General features: G+C 61.0%; 2 protein-coding genes across 4 annotated transcripts; both read right to left on the bottom strand.

Moving 5' to 3' along the window:
- Positions 1 to 348: 348 nt before the first annotated feature.
- On the bottom strand, positions 349 to 11097 carry LOC102066402 (bMERB domain-containing protein 1). Of its 3 annotated transcripts, none has more exons than XR_012583163.1 (7): positions 10682 to 11097; positions 5969 to 6089; positions 4232 to 4305; positions 2332 to 2446; positions 2126 to 2199; positions 1204 to 1419; positions 349 to 999 (listed from the first exon to the last, which is right to left on the bottom strand). XR_012583163.1 is itself a non-coding variant. In XM_074554945.1 (6 exons), the coding sequence occupies exons 1-6, from the start codon at positions 10755 to 10757 to the stop codon at positions 1301 to 1303; spliced, it is 579 nt and encodes a 192-aa protein (XP_074411046.1). In that variant the 5' UTR covers positions 10758 to 11097; the 3' UTR covers positions 349 to 1300. The 3 variants fall into 3 exon arrangements, 1 of the variants encoding a protein (XP_074411046.1); XR_012583164.1 differs by having other exon boundaries at positions 349 to 495; positions 527 to 1419; XM_074554945.1 differs by having other exon boundaries at positions 349 to 1419.
- A 3237-nt stretch (positions 11098 to 14334) lies between these two features.
- Positions 14335 to 17070, bottom strand: MFSD6L (major facilitator superfamily domain containing 6 like). The gene has a single exon (XM_074554944.1). It carries the CDS (start codon positions 16877 to 16879, stop codon positions 14855 to 14857), a length of 2025 nt encoding a protein of 674 aa, XP_074411045.1. The 5' UTR covers positions 16880 to 17070; the 3' UTR covers positions 14335 to 14854.
- Between the last annotated feature and the right edge of the window lie 99 nt (positions 17071 to 17169).

The raw sequence follows: 17169 nt of genomic DNA on the forward strand, positions 1-17169 counted from the left end.
GGGCTGTCCCCTCCTGTGAGGGGTGGATGGATGGATAGATGGATGGATGGAGACACAGCTGTCCCCAGGGGCTGGTGAGGACACTGAGGGACCAAAAGTGAAGTGTGGCTCAGAGCCAGCAATGGGAGGGTTGGGCTCTTGCGGCAGCAGCAGGAGCTGCTCTGGGCACTCCAGGAGCTCCTAAGTGCAGCCCAGCTGTTCAGGGTCAGATTCTGCTCCTCTCTGCCCACCCTGCTGGGCACACACCCCTTTCCCACCCTGCTGAGCACACACCCCTTGCCCACCCTGCTGTGCCCACAGCTGAGCCATCTCCTGAGGCAGTCCCAGGAGTGAAAACACCCACAGAGCTTCCAGCAGACATTTATTGGTTGGGGTTGAGGTGGATGAACGTGAAGCTGTGTCCCTCCATGGGCTGAGCTCCTCTCCCAGCCCTCCCAGCACTTCTGTGTGCCTGGGGAGCAGCCTCAGGGCCACGGAGGGACACACAGACATAGCCTGCCCATCCTCAGGGGACATACAGACAGACCTGCCCATCCTCAGGGGACACACAGACAGACCTGCCCATCCTCCAGCACTGCCTCCAGCCCAGGCTGCCTCCAGAGGGTCAGGTTTGGAACCCAGGGCTCTCCTGGCCTCTGGCTGCCCTCAGCCCAACCAAACTCTCTGTCTGGGTCACTCACTGTCCCAGTGAGGCCTGGGAGGGCAGGACAGACTGGAGCCTGTGGTATGTGTGGGACAAAGCAAATCCCTGTGGGCCAAGCACAGCAGCCCTGGAGAGTCTCTGGAGCAGCGCAGGATGGAATAGGCTCAAGGCTGGGATCAGCCCCAGGGCAGGATCAGCCCCAGGGCAGGATCAGCTCCAGGATGGAATCAGCTCCAGGACAGGATCAGCCCCAGGATGGGATAGGCTCCAGGCTGGGATCAGCTCCAGGAGAGAATCAGCTCCAGGGCAGGATCAGCTCCAGGGCAGGGTCAGCCCCAGGACAGGATCAGCTCCAGGACAGGATCAGCCCCAGGACGGGATCAGCCCCAGGACGGGATCAGTCCCAGGACAGGATCAGCTCCAGGACAGGATCAGCTCCAGGGCAGGGTCAGCCCCAGGACAGGATCAGCCCCAGGACAGGATCAGCCCCAGGACAGGATCAGCTCCAGGACAGGATCAGCTCCAGGGCAGGATCAGCCCCAGGCTGGGATCAGCTCCAAGACAGGATCAGCTGCAAGGAAGCCCCTCCTGCCTGTCCCGTGTCCCCAGGACGTGCCCCTACCACGGCCGTGTCCTGTGCCAGGCGCTGGCAGTGCCCTACATGATGGAGCAGGTGAAGCCACAGCACCCCCTGAGCAGGGCCAGCCCCGTCTTGGTCACATAGGGAGCCGAGGTTTGCTGTCCCCTCGATGTCATCTTCTTCTCTGGGACAGGAGCTGCAGGAACAGGAGCAGCTGTGTCTGGGGACAGGGACACGGACAGCAGGGGCTGCTCCTGGGGACAGGGACAGCCCAGGGCCACTGCTCTGCCTGGGACAGGGACAGTCCAGGGCTGCTGCTGGGGACAGGGACAGAGACAGAGCTCAGCGGGGGGTGCTGCTGTGCCAGGGACAGACACAGGGACAGCAGAGGACACTGCTGTGCCTGGGGACAGGGACAGGACACAGCAGGGGCTGCTGCTCACAGATGCTCTGGGGCTGCTGCTGACCCCGAGGCAGGAGCTTCTGCACCTCCATGGCACTGCCTTAGGGCTCTGGGTGTCCCCTGGGGCTTTGGGTGTCCCCAGGGCTGGGAGTGCTTCCCATCACCCTGGGGAGGTGGCAGAGGACAGGGAAGGGGTGGCTGTCATCAGAGGAGTAGTGTCCATCTGCACCCTCCCCAGGTGGAGCCGGTGTTCCAGGGGAAATGAAAGCTGGCAACTCTAAGAAACTCCCCCAGCCCCGTTCTCGGGGGCCATGTGGGAAATGCCAGGAGGGAAATCAGTCCCCAACATCTGAGCCCCCATGCTGGGACCTCAATCAGCAGCACCCCCGTGCCCTTTGCCCACCCTCCCCCAGGCAGGGAAACCTTGGGGGCAGAGTGCCTGGGAAGGGGACAAACCCCAGGGAGGGTCAGTGCAGGCAATGAACACATCAGCACCCACTCGTTCTCTGGAGGCAGCTTTTGGAGAGCTTGCTCTGCAGGAACTCGGCCATTTCCTTGTCCTCTTCCCTTTCCCTGTGTGTGACAAAGAACTCGGTTACTGCTGGGAAAGGAGCAGCAGGGCCCCAGAAGCCCTGGGAAGGCAGGACCCAGCTCAGGGGATGGATTGCAGAGTCCCCAGCACGAGCAGCAGGTGACAGCAGCTACCTGAGCCTCTCAAACTCCACGTCATCCACCAGGAAATCCCGCGTCTCCACCAGCTTGTGGATCTGCTGCACCAGCTCTTCTTCCCTCTGCTTCTCCTCGTTGGATTTCTGGTTCTCTGCAGCACGGGGAGCACTTTCACATCCTCACAGGGAGCACATTTCACACTCCACAGGGGCCACCCCACCCTCCAAGGCCAGTCCTGCTCTGCTCAGCTCCAAGCATGGGGGCAAAGCCAACCCAAGGGAGCCGCTGAATCCAGGCTTGGGCTGCTCAACGAGAGGAATCTCGTCCCAGCTGCCCTGGCTGGATGTGACAGCTCTTCTGGGGCTCTCCTGGGGCTCTCCTGGGCTCTCCCTGGGCTCTCCCACCGCCTGAATCAGTGCAGAGTCACCTGGGCGCTGTCTCTGAGCATCCCGCACTGCCGGCTGGGACAGGGCCACCCCAAGGGCATCAGGCCCAAGCACCCCTGTTTGGGGTTCATTAACACCGGCAATTTGCGGTGCATTAACACCAGTATTTGGCGTTCATTAACGCCGGCTATTAGGGTTCTTTAACACCGGTATTTGGAGTTCACTAACACCGGTATTCGGGGTTCATTAACACCGGCTATTCGCCGTTAATTAAAAAACTGCAGTCTGAGGCAGAACCTGTCAGGGTTAAGGTCCCCCTGGACAGATGCTGCCCCTTCCCGCTGCTGGCAGAGCCCATCACGGTGACATCTGAGTCACCAAAGGCGCCGTGGCCCTGGCCGGGCTCTGAGCAGCACTGACGTGTTCCTGTCTTTATCCAAAGCTCAGCTGCCGGGGCTGTCTCACCAGAACAGACGTGTGCAGGCTTTTTCCAGCACACACTGCTCTGAGTCAACTCATAAAGACAACAAAAAGCAGAATTTCTGCTCTCAGCTGAGTCTGAGAGCACTGAAAAGGCAAGAAATGAAAGCCCAAAGCAGATGAAGGAAAGCCAGGCTCATTTATCCAGATGCAAAAAAACCTCACAATTTATCTCTGCTCTGAGCTGTGGTTTAGGGAAAGGCGTGGTTTAGGGAAAGGTTTGGTTTAGGGAAAGGATTGGTTTATGGAGTTGGGATTAAAGCCCCCATGAGATGTGGAGCAAGGAGCTCCTGTTTTCCTGGCAGGATGCTCCCCTCCCCACTGAGCCTCCATCCACACACCGAGCCAGGTTTATTGCGGGGAGCAGCACCTGAATATTGAGCAGCACTTGAATCTTGAGCAGCACCTGGGCTCTGCCTGTGTGCACTCTGTGGCTGCCAGGCCCAGCCAGCATCGTGGCACTGTGGCACCTGGCAGGGCCACCCTGGCCTCTGGGGTATGCTGGGCACGGCACAGAGGAGGTGCTGGGGACACAGCTGGGCACAGCTGGGCCTGGCCTGAGCCCAGCACCCCTGTAACACCTGCCCTGGGATGAGGAGTGCAAAACCCTGGGGAGAGCAGCATCCTCAGGGATCCCAGCATTGTCAGGGATCCCATAACCCCAGGGATCCCAGCACCCTGGGGATCCCATCACACTGGGGATCCCAGCACCCTCGGGAGAGCAGCACCCTCAGGAATCCCAGCACTCTGGGGATCCCAGCACTGTCAGAGATTCCAGCACCCTCAGGGATTCCAGCACCCTCAGGGATCCCATTACTCTGAGGATCCCAGCACCCTGGGGATCCCAGCTCCCTCGGGAGAGCAGCACCCTCAGGAATCCCATTACTCTGAGGATCCCAGCACCCTGGGGATCCCAGCACTGTCAGGGATTCCATCACCCTGGGGATCCCAGCACCCTGGGGAGAGCAGCACCCTCAAGGATCCCAGCACTGTCAGGGATCCCATCATCCCCAGTGATTCCAGTACCCCAGGGATCCCAGCACCCTCGGGGAGCACCCCCAGAGCCTCACCTGGCAGGTCCAGCAGTTTCTGGAGCTCTGTTTTCAGCCGGCTGATCTCCTGGCAGAGCTGGATGTCGTCCATCCTGTAGGGACACAAACGGGACCTCTGAGGGGGAAAGCTGGGACAGGAGAGGCTCAAACCCCCAGAGCAGCACCCAGGCAGTGCCTGTGGTGGGATCCCAGATTTTCCTGCCTTTCTGCGGGAAATGCCAGCCCACTTCATCCCAGAGTTTTGTTGGGGCTCTGGTTGTTGGCAGACAGAAAGTTAAATATGCTAATGATAACAAAGCCTTATCAAAACCTGGCCCATCCACCAGGCAAGGGCTGCTGTGTTTCTCCTGGTCCCAGAAAAATAATCCCCAAAGAGCAAATTCAAAAAGAATTGGAAGCTGCTGCCATAAAAAAAAAAAAAAAAAATCTTTTTCATCCCACCTTCCTGCAGAATTAAATAAAGGTATAAACATGAAACATAACAGAGGGGGTGTGCAGAGCACCAGGAGGCCAGAGGGACAGCAGAGATTGCTGGGGACACACTGATTGAAATGAAAATCACACTCAGATGAGAGCTGGATGATTGTTGCATTTAAATGGAAATTAATTCTGGAGACACTGATAGGGAGAATAAAAGATAATAAATTCTGGTTTCAATTAAAATCAGGAGGGGTTGCAGGGACAAGCAGCCAGGAGGCTCCTCTGGGGCTGGGATTGGTTCCACCCCTGCTGGTGACACCTGTGGCAGCCTCAGCCAGAGCCAGGTGTCCCAGGGAGTCTCAGAGAGCCTCAGGGACCAGGGTGGAGCTGCAGCTCCCACAGAATCCCAACCCTTTCCTTCTGCCCTGGGAAGGAGAAGTGTTTGGTGCCCCATTGTTCCCAGAGCAGGGACACCCAGGAGTGCTGGCATGGCTCATCTGACATTGCCCACAAGAGCAGACTCTGGTTATTGTGGGGGTCCCTGCCCTGTTCAGCTGCTCACCCTGCTAGTTCTCCATCTCCCTGAGCCCTGCAGTCCATCCACCCACCTTGAGCATAACCTTCTGTCCCACTGGGGACCAGAAAGGGCCTTGGAGCCCCTGCGTCCCAGCCCTCTGAGGCTGTGCCGCAGAGCCCAGCTCTGGGCTCCCCCTCTCCAGCAGCAGCGCCCAGGAACTCCTCAGCCTTCCCTGGCTCATCCTGGGCCCTGCAGAGCTGAGCCTGAGCTCCTCCAGGTCACAGAGCTCCCCCAGATCTCCCAGAGCTCCCACACATCTCCCAGAGCTCCCACAGCTCCCCCAGATCTCCCACAGAGCTCCCACAGCTCCCCCAGAGCTCCCACAGCTCCCCCACAGCACCCTCAGCTCCCAGCCAGGCACTCCTGGCCTGTCCCAGCCCCACGGGATCGCTGTGGCAGCCAAGCCCACCAGGAGGTTTCTGCAGCAGATTTCCCTTTGCTTTCCAAGGGAGAAACCAAACCAAGGTTAAGGAAACACCAGAGCTGGAGCTCTGACACCACCTGAGAGCATCAGGTGCTGCTGCCATGGAAAGCCTTTGGGAGCTGCACTTCTGATGTTTCCACAACTCCTTTTCAAACTCGAGTTCAGGGGCAGCTGTGCCCCCCAAATCTGAGCCTGAAAGCAGCTCAAAGCTTCCACTGCTCAGATTGACCTGACACTCACATGTAGCGCAGAGGGACAGACACACAGCACTGATGGACAGACGCACAGCACACACAGGGACAGACACACAGCACACAGAGGGACAGACACTCACATGTAGCGCAGCTCCGACTCCCGGCGCACCAGGATCTCCCGGATCCGCTCGATCCTGAAGAGCTCCCCCTCGATGTCATCCATGGTGGTGGTGGAGTCCGCCATGGACACGATCTCGTCCTCTGGACAAGGAGCAGGGAACAGGAGCGCCTGAGGCAGCAGCAGAGCAGCGGGGCCCTAGGGCAGCCTCGGGAGCAGCAGCAGCAGCAGCAGCAGCAGCAGCGCTTCCCTGCTCCCGGCCCGTGCCAGGCTCTGTGCTGGGACACAGCCCCACATTCCCTGAACAGCAGCAGCCCGAGGGAGCTGCAGCCTGCTGGATGGGAGGGCAGGAATGTCCCTTTCCTTTTGCAGAGGCACAGAAACCTCCAGCACATCCAGCACAGAGAGCTGAACCTGCCCTGCACCCTCCTGCTGACCAGGAGCAAACCCGGGCACACAAAGCTCAGAGCTGAGAGCCACGGGGTGAATTCCTGCTGCTGCTCCCCTCATCACAGGCTGGCTGAACACCCCCATCCCTCCCAGCCACTGGGGTGAGCCCCCGTTCAGCTCCCCCACCCTCTGCAGGGCTGAGCTCACATCCAGCCCCCACCTGGGGAAACTGAGGCAGGGAAGGGGGAGGGGGTCACCGGCTCAGGGTGAGGCAGGAGCTTCACAGCAAGACGTGGGATAGAGGGGCTGTGATTTTTGTTTGAGAGGATGCACAGGGTGAAAGCCCATCCACCTCTGGCCGTGGCTCTGACCAGCAGCTCTGCCTCCCCCGCTGTGACTCACACACAAATCCCACTCACTGCTCCTGCCTGGCCCATGGATTCCTCTGGATGCTGTGGGGATCCCACAGGGACTCCCAGCCGGGTTTGGGGAGCAGCTGAGGATTTGGGAATAGCTGAGGATTTGGGAACAGCTGAGGATTTGGGAACAGCTGAGGATTTGCTGCAGGCCAGCTCCCAGCCTGGGCTGGCTCAGACACGATTCTGAGCCTGTCACCTGAGCCTGTCACCAGTGCCAGCAGCAGCACCTTTGTCACATCCCAGCCAGTCCCACATTCCCGGGGGTGCTGGGGACAGGGGCAGAGCCAGACTGGGGGACAACATTCCAAACAACATTCCAAAAACTCCTGCAGGGCTGGGTCTTCTTCCTCTGACCCTTACAGGACACAGCTCCCCTCTGAGGCTTTGCCTTCCTGCAGCCCTGGGACTTTCCCTGTGCAGGAAGAGGGGAAAGCACAGAAATCCAGCTGCTCCAGGAAGAGGGGAAAGCACAGAAGGTGCAGCTGCTCCCAGGAAGAGGGGAAAGCCCAGAAGGGGCAGCTGCTCCAGGAGCAGGATTGCCCAGGCAGGGATGCTGAGAGATGCCAGGCTGTGTGCTCTGGGCATTCCAGGCAGGCCAGTGCTGAGGATTACAGGGCAGGAAGAACCAAACTCCAAAGCACAGGAGCAAACTCTCTGCACTCTGTCCTCTCCCCATCACGAAACACTCCTCAGGAAATCATTCCCAGAGTGGGACACATTCCAAAACTTCCAGCAGGGAAGGTTTATTGTGGAAATCCGATGGTTTGGATCCATGTGTGTGGTTTGGGGAAGACTTTTCTGCTCTTTCTGGCTTGGAAACCCATGAGGGTTCTTGGAGGTTTTGTCCCTGCCCCCAGGCAGGAAGGGCAGGGTGAGGCTGATGCCAGGGCGTGACTCTTCCCTTGGTCCCTGTTGGGGTTCGGGGTGAGGCTGGATGAGCCCCCAGCAGCTCCTGCCTTGCTCTGCTCTCCCTTTCCCCCCCTCCTGGTGGTTGCCAAGGGACCGGCCTGTGCCTGCTACAGCATCACCGTGCGGTTGCTAAGGGACCAGAGTGCGGTTGCTAGGGGACCGGGATGCTGAGGTCCTTCATCCCGAGCACTCTGGGGCTCTGCTACCCCACAGCTCCTCTGGCCTGCAGCTGCACCCAGCTGAGCAGCTGGGGATGGCCCCAGGGGCCCGCTGCAGACGCTGCCAGATGTGCAGGGACCAGCACAGTTGGAGTGGCAGGTGGCACAGCTGGCACCAAAAGCTGTGCTGGTGTGTCCCCTCTGTGTCAATAAACACAGAGATACACAAAGCCAGGGTTCCTGCAGCCTCTGTGCCCAGGGACACCCCAACCTGCCCGGGGGCATACTGGGGACACACTGGGGACACCTCAGCTTGCCGGGGGCACAGGGCGGGGCTGGGGACAGGGACTGTCCCTCCTGGCCTGGGAATGACCAGGGACGTTCTGATCCCTGCTGGAACGATCACTGCCCTGAGGTTCCCAGCAGGAATTTCCCGGGGGCAGCGCCAGGGCTGGAGCAGCTCCAGAATCCCAGAATGGCATCGGCACAGCCATGCCAGCTGCGAGAGGGGAATCCTCGGCAGGAGAGGCAAAGGGAGGAGGCAGCGCTGGGATGGGAGGAGATGACAGGGCTGCGACGGGAGGAGATGACAGGGCTGGGACGGGAGGTGACAGGGCTGGGACGGGAGGAGGTGACAGGGCTGGGACGGGAGGAGGTGACAGGGCTGAGCTCCTTTCCCCCACCTGCAGCAGGAGGCTGGGGTGTAATTCCAGCCCCTGGGCAGAGCCCACAAGGGCAGGAAATATCCTGGCTGGGCTCTGGGTTTGTTCTGGCACCACCGGGCGTGGCTGGCACCGCCCTGCCATCCCCACACTGCTCCCGTCACCCTTCTTCTGGACACTGAGCAGGTCAGAGTGTGCTGTGACATGGGGACAGTGGGAAGGTCACAGCACAGCCCGGCCAAGGCTGCAGGGCTCAGCTGGAGAGGCCCAGCCCTTGGCTGAGCCTTCAGGAGCTGTGGTCAGTCCTGGCACTCTGCAGCCCTCAGGAATTCCAAGGAACTGCTCCCCAAGCAGACAGTGCTGGACAAGAAGCTCTGTCAGGACCTTTGTGTGCCTGGAGCTGCTGAATTCAGGGCAGAAGCAGAGGGAGGGCAGTGCCAGGAGAGAACTGCTGGAAAATTAACCCACAAACCCTGGGATGGAGCACATAGAGAAGGGGACACCCATGGCAGGGTGGTCACTGAAGCTGGGAGCAAGCCTACAATCCAGATCTCCCTTTGGGGACAGACAGGATGGCCCCAAGTGTGGCCATACTGCTCAGGGGTCCCTGTGCTCCCACAGCTCTCCCAGAGCAGCACAGCCACACACAGGAAACCTTACACAAACCCTAAACACAGAAACCCCAGAGCCTGAGCCAAAGGGATCCTGTCTGGCACCACTTCAAGCTGGCAAAGCAAGGACAGAAATTTGGAGATGCTCTGATCATCCCAGGCAGCCCAGGGAGGGGCCTCAGCTAACGAGGAGTGTAACAGCCAGAGACTTCCATTGCAGATGGTTCGGGGACAGCATTTGGGCAGGCAGCAGCCAGCTGGGATGAGTCACAGCAGCCAACAGTGCAGGGTGAGCTTTGGGCAATTCTCTTCAGGACTGGAGTTGGGAAATCGATTGTCAGCCCCTGTGGAGGTTCAGGGCCCTTCATGGGGGCACCATCCCGAGAAACCTCAGCTCAGCTTTGTGCTCCCTCTGCTCCTGCCAGCAGCAGGGACAGGGGACACTCAGCCTGTCCCATCCAGGCCCTGCCCCAGCCAGCAGCAAGGACAGGGCACACTCAGCCTGACTCCAGCAGGACAAGCGGCTCCAAGGGCTCAGTGCTGCACAGGCTCAGTCTGAGCTGTCCTGGTGGGGAGGAAGCAGCAGAGCAGCACCCGAATAGCAGACAGGGATTGCTGTTCTTACCTGTCCCAAGGTTCTCACCCACGCCAAGGTTCCCAGGAGCTGGGAGCTCACGGAACTGCTGTGATCCAGCAGAATCACAGCCACCAGCTCTGCCCACGGGCACCCACAAGGGATATCCTGCCCACACCCAGAGCAGAGGACGGGCTGCTGAACCCCTCAGAGCCCCACGGGAGCTGTAGGGGAGGATTCACACTGCCAGGAAAGGCACAAAGGGAAAGGACCCAAACTTCCCACAGCTCTCCCAGGAGCTGAGCAGCTTCTCGGGCACCTCACAGCCCCCAGGCAGTACCAGCAGGATGCTGGAGCTGGTGATCCCTCCGGCCCTGCCCCTCCAGCTGTCTGTCCGAGACCGCTGGGTGCAGGGAGCAGACAGGGGCAGCGAAGGGGAGGGCTCGGAGGGGCGGTGGAGCAGAGGGATCGCAGGCACCTCCCTCGGCCCAGCCCAGCGCTGCGACCCTTCCTCCAGCCCAAGGTCGAGGGCTCTGCTCAAGGCGATTCCCCCGCTTGGCGTCCCCGCTCTCCTCACCTCGGTCCTGCTGCAGGGACCGGTCTGAGAGGGGCAAAGGCGGTGAAGGACAGGGGAGCCCCCTGTGTCCGCTCACAGCCGTGCCCAGGGCCGCGCACGCAGCGAGATGTGACCGTGCTGCCCCGGTGTGTCCCTGCAGACACCCCCTGCACCCACCCTTCCTCCCCTTCAGTCCCCCTTCCTCCCGTCCTTACTGTCCACCAGGCACTCCATCCATCCATCCATCCATCCATCCATCCATCCATCCATCCATCCATCCATCCATCCACGCTCCCGATGGCCGCTTGGGGACCCGGGCCGGGCTCCGTTTGCTGGATGAAGCCGCCGGTTCCCCGCCAGCTGCCGGGGCTCGGCTGCCCGGATTGTCCCGAACCCGGGCCGGGGGAAGTTGGGCTCAGGCGGTGCGGGTGCCGGTACCGGTGCCGCGGCGCTCACCTGGCCCCGCGCCGGCCGGCGGCCAGCGGGTGGATTCCATGGATCCGTAGCGGGGAGAAGCGCGGCTGCCCTCCATCCGCAGCCAGCACGCCGTGCTCCGCCGGGGCGGGGGCTCCCGCTGCTTTCACCGCTCCCTGCGCTCCGCTCCGCCGGGGCGGGGGCTCTCACCGATCCCACTGCACCGACCCACGGCTCCGCTCCGCCGGGGCGGGGGCTCCAGCTGCTCTCTCCGCTCCGCTCCCACCGCTCCCGCTGCTCCCTCCTCTCCCTCTGCTCTGCTCTCTCCGCTCCGCCGGGGCGGGGGCTCCTGACGCTCCCTCCTCTCCCGCTGCTCTGCTCCCAGCCCTCCGCTCCCTCGGCGCTGCTCCCGCCGCTCTGCTCCGCCGGCACGGGGGCTCCCGCGGCTCCCAGTGCTCCCTCCGCTCCGAGCCCCCCGCCTGCAGCCCCCGGCCCCCGCAGCTTCACTCGGGGCGCATCCCTGCCCCTTTCAGCCCCAAAAGCGCATCATCGGCACCGACCGAGCGGGGCCCGGGCACTGAGGGCGCCCAGGCTCCGTGGGGCACAGGGGTGGGACACGGGGTGCCGGGGGTGAGGCTCGGCACCCAACAACCCCCTAAAACCCGCTGAGCCAGGGAAGCTGTGGTTCCTGGTAGAATCCACTTTTGCCCATGGAAAAACCCAAGAGCAAGTGTTTGAGCCAAGCCCCAAGGGCTGGAGTGCAGCAGGAACCTCAGCAGGACCTGGGGCTCCCTTCTGTCTCGGCCAGGACAGCAATGCCCGGGGGCACTGCCCTAGGCTGGGCACAGCAAACGGCCAGGATGGACTGGGTGTGGGGGGCAAACCCTGCTGTGATGGGGGTTTGTGCCCCCAGAGCACCTGGCTGAGGATTCACGGCTCTTCAGGGACACATCTCAACATCCCTCCCAAAACACAGCGAGGGGACACACCTCAGCATCCCTCCCCAAAACACAGCGAGGGGACACACAGAGTCCTCTGCTGGGATAGCTCTCGGCCAGGATGTGCCTCAGGGTGACACTGATGTCCCCATGCACAGCTCCAAGGGCTCAGGCACACCCCAGCTCGGCGAGGTGGCTCAGGGACACTTTGGGAAGTGCCTCTGGGTGGAGAGCAGAGACACGGTGACACTGGGGGGGTCTGGGGGATCCAACCCCACCCAGAACCAGCCCGTGGGCTCTGGTCACAACAGCCTCAGCTCCAGCCAGTGCAACACAAACCTGAGCAAAATCCTGGAATTCCCACCTCCAACAGCCAAAGAAGAGCTCCATCCAGGCAAAGGATTTGAAGCAGAACACATGCCAGAGATGGTGCTTCATTCTTTGAGGATAACTGTGGAATATAAACACAACAAGGCAAAAATTAAGAGTCTCTGTCTAAAAACAGGGGAAAAGGATATGGGAGCTGCTGCTCTGAGAAGGAAATGCAGCAGCAGCACCTCTGGAAATGCAGAAGCACTCTCCCAGGAGCAGCACAAAGCCAGGGGGCTATGCAGGTGGGCTGGGAGCTGGAAGGGTGACCCTTGTCAAACGGGGAGCTCCAGCATTCCAGGGAATCGCTCAGGAATGCCCTAGGGCTGTAAGGAACTGCTGGTTCCCAGCCGAGGGGAGGGACACGGCTGCCCGGGCTGGCTTGGGCGTGCAGGGGCTGCTTTGGGTGTTGGTGTTGGGGTGTGCAGGGGCTGGTTCGGGTGTGCAGGGGCTGCTTTGGGGATTTGGCTGTGCAGGGAAGGAGAACCATGAAGCTGCTGCCTCTCAGCCGATGAAAGGATCAGCGCCCCCAGCCCTGGAGCCAGCGGGGCTGCAGTGACTCACCTTGTTTTGGTCGCTTAATCAGTTCTTCAGGCAAGCACTCTCCAGGATGACTTTCACTGCGAGCAGCCAGATCTGCTGGGGGCTGAACCGGAGTTTAATGCATTTTATACACTCAATTTATCGGAAGTGAATCAGACAGCCCAGAGTCACCCAAAGCCAGGATACAATTCACCACTGGAGCTGCTGGATTGGATGGAATCCTCGGGGCAGAGGGAACTTCAAATCAGGCACAGGAGCAGCTGGGCTTCCTTGCCAGCCCAGCACCTGGAACTCTGAGGCTGAGGAGTTTCAATGGGACCTTCCCTGCTCCTCCTCAGGGAGATGTGCTCGTGCTGTGGACGGGCAGAATTTAAGGGAATGCCCAAAGTCAGTGTGATAATCTTGCACAATGAGGGATTTTTTTAAAGATTATCAATCCATTAAACACATTCGGTGCAGATTCAGGGGAGTCACCCCTCTGCACAGCTCCAGGATGGACAGGCTCCTGTCACTGCAAGGTTTCTCCCCGTGAATCTGGAATCCAGCAGCCGCTGCTGTGCTGAGAATGATGAAAAGGGCACGGCTCACCCAGGTAATCGGCTTCTAACGAAGGCAGCTGAAGCAGCAGCTGCATTTCAAAGTGTTCCAGCTCTTTCTGTGCCGCTCACAAAGGATCGGGATGCGCTGCGTGCAGGGATGAGCCTGACTGCAGGCAGATCCCCCATTAACACGCTTTGTTCTTCGGGTATTACACGACAATAAGACCGGGAGAAATTCTTGACATCAAAATTGCTCCGCTCGTGTTTGAATTCCCGGGAGATGATAACATCTTAATAAAAAGTTCCAGCTATTCTCGGCACGGGGACAGCTCTATCTATGGAGCCACTCCAGCGGAGCATTGTGCAGGCACCCAGGATCGCTGCCAGGAGAGCGGGAGCTAATTACCCTGAAAACATCTGATGCACACATAATGCGGGATCGATGCCTACAGAGGGAGGAATTATCGCCCGGAGCCCTTTCCTTGTCTCCAGCGCTTCCTGCGGAGCCCACAGCGCGGCACGGTGACACACTGCCAGGCTATTTGCATGTGCCACAATAAATGTGCATTTCCATAAATATTCTGCTTTCTGCAGCTGCCTGGCTCGGGGCTTGTGAGCCACTCATGCAGATGTTACTGAAATCCATCCCTGTGCACAGGAATGATGCGATTTCCTGACCGAGGGATACCTGATAACTGACAGCAGCCTTTGCTGTGCCTTAAGGGACTCCAAGGCTCATTTAAGGGGTTCATTTAAACCCCATTTGACATCTCTTGATGACACCAAAACACCGATTTTCCATTGAGAAGCAGAACTTACCTCCTGGAGAGGGGCTGGAATCTGTGCCTTGGAGGTGAAGGCAGGGCAGGTGAGGAGGCTTCAGCCTCCTCTTCAGGGTTAAAAGAGGAAGGCTGGGAACCAGTGACTTCCAGCAGGGAACAAACAACCTGGGATAACTCAGTGTAAAGGAGATCCTCTGGCATGGAGCGAGCGCTGCTCGCTGCTGTGCACCTGTGCCCAGGTGTTGCTTTGTTAGTGAGGGTTAATAAGGGACATAAATTCCCCTTCTCTTTCTGCGGTTGTGCTGTCCCTGCCTGGCTGTTTCAGCAGCCGCAGGAGCCCTGCGCAGGATGCGGCTGAGCGAGGGCAGGTGTTCCGTCCCATCCCAACCCCGGAAATCCCAGCCCGGGAGCCCAGGCCCCTTCCTGCCACCTGGAACGCCGGGCACACCTTAAATCAGCACCGGGAAGTACCCAGGAGGGCCGGGCCAGGCGCGGGCTCTGAGCACACCTGCAGAGCTCTCCCAGCAGATTCCCAGCAGGACACACCGAAATCACAAAGCACGACACGCGGGCAGTCTGTGGAAAAACCTCCTCTTACAAATGAACCGGGTTTTTATTCACATCCCTTATAAAGTGCAGAGAGTTCACAGCCACCCCGGAAGGGTTCTGGTGCTGTCAGCATGCCAATAATTTCCATTTGGTGGTGTCACAGCCCAGGTCACAACTGTCACTCAGCCTCAGCAGCAGCTCTGGCAGCAACAATCCAAGCTTGGTTTGTGACTGAAAACTCAGCTACATTCATTTAGCCAATGTACACCTGAAATACCCTTTTGGGATTTTGGAAGCAAAATCATCAAGTTAAAAAGGAAAAATTACAAAAAATGTAGAATGTTAGAAAGTAAGAAAATAAGATTTATAAGAGTTTTTTTAAATAATCTCTCCTGTCAGATATAGCAGTATATATTCAGCAGTTTAGAATTGATGGTGATTTGTGGACATTATCATTGCCAGGTTCCCACTCCACCCCACAGATTTAGGTACAGACTAGTTGATCCCATGCTGTTGTATCCAATTCCTGTTAAAGCTCTCATCCTTCATCGCCTTTACCAGCCAGTCCTTCTCGCTCTCCTCCTCAGAGTCACTCATTTCACTGGAATCCGCAGCCAGCAGCCGGGAATAATTAATTTTCCTCTGCCGGGGCAATCTGGATCGGACAATTAGGGAGAAGATGATCCAGATCCCGAGCCCCACGCAGCTGGCCCGGAGCAGCACGGGCAGCCCGAGGTGCTGCACCACAAACCCTGCCCCGAGGCTGCCCAGGCCGGCCCCAGCCGTGCCCAGCGCCCGCAGCAGGGCGAGCAGGGCGCGCTCGGTGCCCGGAGTGGCCACGTCCCGCACTGTCCCCTGCATGTGGCACCGCAGGGCCCCGCTGCCGAGGCCGGACAGGCCCTGGAGGGGCAGCGCTGCCCAGGGCACCCGGAGCAGGGAATAGCTCAGGAGCTGCGCTGCCAGCGCGCCCAGGCCCAGCGCCTCTGCCCTGCCGCCTGGCAGTGCCCGCAGCAGCCGCGGCCCCAGCGGGTGAAGCGCCAGCTCTGCAAGCGGCCCCAGCGCCACCCAGAGCCCCACGAGCAGCTCGCTGCCGCCCTGGTCCTGCAGCTGCCACGGGAGGAAGTTGTGGCTGGCAGAGCAGGCGGCGCCCACGAGGAACAGGGTGCCCGCAAAGAGCAGCGCCCGGCCGTGCCCCCGCAGCAGGGACAGCGCCTTGGGCAGCCCGGGAGCGCGGGGACTCCGCCTGGGAATGGAGCTGGGAAAGGAGACGCTGACCGTCAGGGAGAGCACAGCCAGGACAGCGTAGGCGTAGAAGTGCACGGCCAGGCGGGGGATGGAGCCGCCGAGGGAGCAGGGCAGCCGATCCACCAGCACGGACACGCCGCACGCCCCGGCGGCTGCACCCACACAGCCCCACGGCCACAGCCCCCCGTGCCTGTCCGTGGCATCCACAAAGTCCAGGTACTCATACACACTCTCATCCATGGCCCATTCCAGGGACGTGGCCAGCAGCTCCCAAAGCACCACGGCGCCCAGGACCATGAGAAAAACCCGGTACTGTCTGTCCTGGGAGAGGCTCTGCACTGCCTCCAAGCTGGCATCTCCAGAGTCTGAAAGGTTTTCAGGCACGTGGGAATCTCCAACGGCGGGAAGAGCTGTTTTAAACAAAGCTGGCTCATTACTCTCAGTAGCATTTAGGCTTTCCTCAGCATTGTCAGCAGGATCGGTGGCGGCAGAACCCGGAGTTTCCTCCTGGAGCCCAGGGGAGGGAGGGCTGTAGGACGCCGGCCCTCCTGGTTCCGGTGTCTGCTGGTCGATGCCTTTCACCGTCCGGCCAGAGCGACCATCCGAGGAGCCTTTTCCTTTTGGATCACCTTCCCCAGCCCCTCTGCCGCGTTCCTGAAGCGCACCTGCTGTGCCCAGCAGCCCCTGGGAGGCTGAACTGCCCAGAGCGGGCTCCCTGCTCGCTGCCACCACGTCAGCAGCCCTTGTCCCTGCTCGCCCTGGCACAGCTCTGGTGTGCGGCACAGCGCTCGGGTTCAGCGCGCTGTCACTGCTCCTGCCGGGGCTGGGCACGGGGCTGGGCACTGCGGTGGGCACCGGGCTGGGCACCGGGCTGGGCACTGCGGTGGGCACCAGGCTGGGCAGAGCGGAGGGGAGCACGGAGGGCAGCGGGGCGGGCAGGGAGCCGGGCAGGCCGAGCTGCAGGCTGCAGCCCGTGTGCGCCGTGTCCCCCGCGGGCGGGACGAGGGTGAGAGCCAGGCTGGCCCCGGCCGAGCCCAGCGCCGTGCCCAGCAGCAGCAGGAGCCGCCCGGCGCGGCCCCGCGGGCAGCACAGCGGCACGGCCAGCGCCGCCAGCAGCCGGGCCCCGGCCGCGGCCCCCACCAGCGGCGCGGGCAGCCCGAGTAGCCGCAGGTAGAGCGGCAGGAAGGGCTCGGCGCAGCCCCGGCCCGCGCCCTGCAGCCCCCGGAACAGCGCGGCCAGCGCCAGGGCCCGGCCCCCGTCCCAGCGCTCGCTCATGGCCCGCTCCGCATGGCCTCACCCGCTGCCAGCGCCAGGACCCGGCCCACGTCCCGGCGCTCCCTCATGGCCCCCGCAGCATGGCCTCACCCGCCAGCAGCGCCGTCGCTCCCCGCCCGCCCCGCTCCGGGCAGGGCGGAGCCGCCGCACCTGCGGCACCGGGGCGGCACCGGCCCGGCAGCGTCTGCCCCGCCACGGCACCGGCGGGGGCGCAGCGCCGTCTGAGGGCCGGGCGGGAATAGCCCGGGACTGGAACGGGAATGGTCTGGAACCGACACTGGAACGGCCCG

The sequence above is a fragment of the Zonotrichia albicollis genome, chromosome 19, assembly GCF_047830755.1.
Source record: "Zonotrichia albicollis isolate bZonAlb1 chromosome 19, bZonAlb1.hap1, whole genome shotgun sequence".
NCBI classification, from domain to species: domain Eukaryota; kingdom Metazoa; phylum Chordata; class Aves; order Passeriformes; family Passerellidae; genus Zonotrichia; species Zonotrichia albicollis.